This window comes from Pyrgilauda ruficollis, unplaced genomic scaffold (genome assembly GCF_017590135.1).
Source record: "Pyrgilauda ruficollis isolate IOZ18807 unplaced genomic scaffold, ASM1759013v1 scaffold136, whole genome shotgun sequence".
NCBI lineage: Eukaryota > Metazoa > Chordata > Aves > Passeriformes > Passeridae > Pyrgilauda > Pyrgilauda ruficollis.
The window spans coordinates 179,127-183,968 of NW_024512099.1; the positions used below are offsets into that span (position 1 = coordinate 179,127).

Genomic DNA, 4,842 nt, shown 5'->3' on the forward strand with positions numbered 1-4,842 from the left:
CCCCCGCCGGGGCCGGGAGCTCCGGGGCCGGTGCGACGGTGCCGGGGCCGCCGCCGCCGCCCATGGAGCCCAACGGGACGGCGGCGGCGGGGGACAACGGGACGGCGGCGGCGGCGGCGGCGGGCGGCGGGGGTGCCCCCGGGAGCGGCCCCCTGCTCATCCCCTCGGCCTTCGGGACGGTGCTGTCGGTGATGTACGTGGCCGGGGTGGCCGGCAATGTCTACACGCTGGTGGTGATGTGCCACTCGGCGCGCTGCGCCGCCCCCATGTACAGCTCCATCGTCAGCCTGGCCCTGGCCGACCTGCTCTACCTCTCCACCATCCCCTTCATCGTCTGCACCTACCTGGCCCAGGACTGGTACTTCGGGGACCTGGGGTGCCGCATCCTGCTCAGCCTGGACCTGCTCACCATGCACGCCAGCATCTTCACGCTCACCCTCATGTGCACCGAGCGCTACCTGGCCGTCACCCGGCCCCTGGACACTCTGAAGCGGTCGCGGGGCTACCGGAAGGTCACGGCGGGGGCCGTGTGGTCGGTGTCGCTGCTGCTGACGCTGCCCATGATGCTGATGGTCACGCTGACCGAGGGGGGCAAGGCGGAGGGCAAGGTGAAGAGGATGTGTGCGCCCACCTGGAGCGTGGACGCCTACCGCACCTACCTGACCGTGCTCTTCAGCACCAGCATCATGGCCCCGGGCATCATCATCGGCTTCCTCTACACGCGCCTGGCCCGGACCTACCTGGAGTCCCAGAGGAACCCCCCCCACAAGGAGAAGAGCAAGAGGTCCCCCCGGCAGAAGGTCCTCATCATGATTTTCAGCATCGTGCTGGTCTTCTGGGCCTGCTTCCTGCCCTTCTGGATCTGGCAGCTGGTGCGCCTCTACAGCAGCTCCCTGCAGCTCACCACCCAAACCCAAAAGTGCATTAACTACCTGGTGACCTGCCTGACCTACAGCAACAGCTGCATCAACCCCTTCCTCTACACCCTGCTCACCAAAAACTACCGGGAGTACCTGCGCAACAGGCACCGCAACTTCTACAGGTTCACCTCCTCCTTCCGCAAGAGGGGCTCCAACCTGCAGTGCTCCTGGGGCCGCTCCATGTCCTCCAGCAACCAGTACGACTACAGCTCCGAGGCGCTGGGCATGGCCACGCTGAAGGACAAGTGAGGAAGAGGAGGCGCTGCCAACACGCCAGGACCAGCAGAGCATCCGGCCAAGGTAGGGCTTTGGGGACCCCCTAGCCCTGAAGGGTTCTGAAAACTCATTTGTGGTGCCCATGGTGCTCACTCAAAGGTAGGGCTTTGGGGACCCCCTAGCCCTGAAGGGTTCTGAGAACTCATTTGTGGTGCTCTCTCTAGCGAGGGGCGAGAAGTCGTGTGAATCCAAATGCTGCGAGATGAGTCTGGAGTTCCGTCTGGCTGAGGGATGTTGGGGGGTGTCCTGCCGGGAGCCAGCAGCTGTTTGGGACAAATCCTGCAGGGTTTGGGGTGCAGAAGATGAGGTGGATGCTCTGCTCGGTGCTGCCACAAACTGGTTTCACGCCTGGCTGAGTTTCGGCTCCAGCTCCGCGCGCCGTTTCTCTCGTGGGCTTTCTCAGTGCTGCCCTGGGGCTACAGCTGGGTCAGAGCTGCAGGAATCCAAAACTGGCCCAGGATCACTTAACTGAGCTGCCAGCCTCGGGTTTGCCCTGTGTGTTACCGTTGTCTGTTTCTGGAGCGTGTCAAGAGACTTTTAAGCCCCTTTTCCTATTTCCTGTGCACTACTGTTCTATCAAGCTTAAAGTCTCTATTTTAAAATTCATTGCAGCAGCACTTTGAACTCCAAGCATTCAAAAACCACCAGGTAAGCTGTTAGAAACCACAGGATTACCTAAAAAAAAATTTAAAAGCCTTGTAATTTTTAAAGGTTTCTACCTAAGGTGGTTTGAATTTGCCATTGATTTTTTCTTCTTGAAAAAGTTGGTCCTTTTGTTAAAAGTCAACAGAGCTTGACAAACCTTGGAAGAAAAATTTACCTGAAAATTTACCTTGGAAGAAATAAAAAATTATTTATAATCCTATTACTCAAAGACCTGAGGCTCTAAGAAAAATGACTGAATCCTATACCATGAAACTCATCATAAAAGAGACACATTTTTCCATGACATTTGATCCAAACTGTTTTGCCTCAATGTATTCTGCTCATTTTCTCCCTGCTTGGCATCTCACAGTAAACCTTCAGCACAGATCCTGGAGATGCCTGTAAGCACTTAAACAATTGTAAAGTGTCAGTTTATAAATAAATGCTTATTAAAAACGGATCCTCCTCAGGTTTCCCCTTGCCTGGTCTCTTCACCCAGCTCGGGGGGGTGTGTTTATCAGGGCAGATGCTGCAAATAGCAGTTTCCAGCTGGGGGGGATGAAGTTGGGGTCAATGTTCTTCTTTCTTCTGGGACAGACTCTGGGGATAAGAGCACAGTACTTGTTGCACAAATTCCTGCCAGCAGCTGGTGATGCCCAGGGAGTTCAGAAGCAGCAGCAGTGTAAAGAGCTGTCATTTCCACTTTTTTATGACTTATTCCAGCCCCATCTGCCTGAGCAGAGTCCCACCCCAGCCCTGCAGTGCTGCATTCCCATCTTTGGGTGCTCCTCTCGTGTCCCACACCAAACTTCAGGGTGTGCTTGTGCCAGAGCACAGACACCAAGTGCCAACACCACAGACAGGGCTGGAGAGCAGGGAGCAGGCACAGGGACACGCTGGATTTTGTGCACTCAGCCAACAAACTCACGGGTTGGGTGAAGGTGTTTCTGTGCTGGAGTCAGCATTCTCTTGGGATGCTTTCTGGGGAGCAGGGGAGTGAGTCACTCACCTTGCCCGTGTTGCTTTTAACCACAGGACTGTCTTTGAAACACCAGTGGTCACTTTGTCATGTTCCAGTGTTGCACAGACTCCAAGCTGGGCATCATAAATAGTCCTAATGTTGTCCATTCCTTCAGAAATAGGGGGACTAACACACAATTCGTGGTGGGAACTGGCAGGGAGGCCAGGATTCAGCAGATTTTCAGAACAACAACTCAGAAATTAATTGATTTTTTAAATTATTAATTCTAAACTCATTGTTAGTTTCCCTTTGGTTCCCATTTCCGAGGCTGGAAGTCTCTCCCATATAAGAATTAAAAAGATAAGGCTGAACTCACAGTGCATTTTGGAAAGGCTGGAGTGTGAAGGTCCTATGCAAAGTGGGTCTGGACAGAAGTCCTGGCAGAACCAGGCATGGCTGCATCCCATGAGCAGGACAGGGATCAAAAAGAGTTTTAGGGACTTTGCTTTGTACTTTAAAAAATTAAAAAAAAAAAAATAAAATGCTGAACAGCCTAAACCCACAGCTATTAATAAGAAGGGGAAGCTGAAAAGGACTTCTGCATAGAACAAAAAAAGGTGAAAATGCAGAGCAGATGGGCTCTTCAGTTGTAAGCTACTGTGGGCATGAGCAAACAGAGGGGCTCCTTTGGGATACACTTCCCAAGACACCTCTGAGTCCCCTGGAGAGATTCTGCTGCTGTGCTCAGTGTCACCAGCAGTGTGTAGTGGCTGTGCTTTCTGTGCCACATGGTGGGAGCATGAACCAGCAGAGGGTTGATGGAGGAACATCCAGATGAAGGGATATTTCCAAAAGAGAGTGCCCAGCTGGTCAAGGAGGGTGATTCTCCCCCTCTGCTCCACTCTGGTGAGCCCAGCCTGCAGTGCTGCTTCCAAAGGTGGGGTCTGCACCATCAGGGGACAGGGAGCTGCTGGAGAGAGCCCAGAGGAGGCCATGGAGATGCTCCAAGGGCTGGAGCCCTCTGCTCTGGGGCCAGGCTGGGAGAGCTGGGGGGGGCTCACCTGGAGAAGGATCCAGGGAGAGCTCAGAGCCTCAAGGGGCTCCAGGAGAGCTGGAGAGGGACTGGGGACAAGGGATGGGGGGACAGGAAAAGGGGAAATGGCTTCCCACTGCCAGAGGGCAGGGTTAGATGGATATTGGGATGAAATCTTTCCCTGTGAGGGTACTGAAGCCCTGGCACAGGGTGCCCAGAGAAGCTGGGGCTGCCCCATCCCTGGACATGTCCCAGGCCAGCTTGGATGGGGCTTGGAGCAGCCTGGGATAATGGAAGGTGTCTCTGCCCATGTCAGGGGTGGGGCTGGGTGATTTTCAAGTCTCCTTCCAACCCCAGGCCCAGGAGAGTTTGTTCCACTGCCAGGAGAGCCCAGCAGGCAGGAGCTGCTGCTGGGAGTGAGCAGTGACAGCTCTTGACAGCGCAGGGAGCACAGCCTGCTGCAGACCCGCACAAACACCACCCCAGCGCTCAGAGTCCAGCTTAAAAGATGCATTAATAAATACAGGAACGTGCCCCCTGTTGATGGAGTGACAAAACTGTCCTTTGTCCCCTCAAAAAGGAAACAAGCCCAGAAGTTTCTCTCCTCAGTTCAGTGAAAAGACATCCCATGGGACCTGGGGGACTTCACCTCAAACTTAAGGATAGCCAGTTGGACAGGAGCCTGAGCAATTTATTAGAAAAAGAAGAGAACAAAGAAACTGATCACTTCTGTGAGGTGTTTTACCAGGAGCGAGGATCTCTTGCACCTAGCTCGGTTTTTTCTGTAAAGAGTTTTGTTATTTTGCCTTTTATTAGAACTTTTTTGTTTCCAACACTTCCACAGAAGCCATCCTGCTGATTTTGTGCCTTCTAAGGTAGCTGAACTATCTTGGGTGTGAAATAGATCTCCAAGAGCTTATGAGACCTGGCTCGAGGAGACCCCTCTTTCAAATAAAAGCATCTATAAACAGCATCCCTCTTGCTGTCCTGTCAGACCAGTTAAACTG

At 53.6% G+C, this 4,842-nt stretch overlaps 1 protein-coding gene across 1 annotated transcript; it reads left to right on the plus strand.

Annotated features, from left to right (window-relative positions):
- Nucleotides 1-20: 20 nt before the first annotated feature.
- On the plus strand, nt 21-2,306 carry LOC121349230 (urotensin-2 receptor-like). The gene has a single exon (XM_041459453.1). The coding sequence runs from the start codon at nt 63-65 to the stop codon at nt 1,167-1,169; it is 1,107 nt and encodes a 368-aa protein (XP_041315387.1). The 5' UTR covers nt 21-62; the 3' UTR covers nt 1,170-2,306.
- The last annotated feature ends 2,536 nt before the right edge of the window (nt 2,307-4,842 follow it).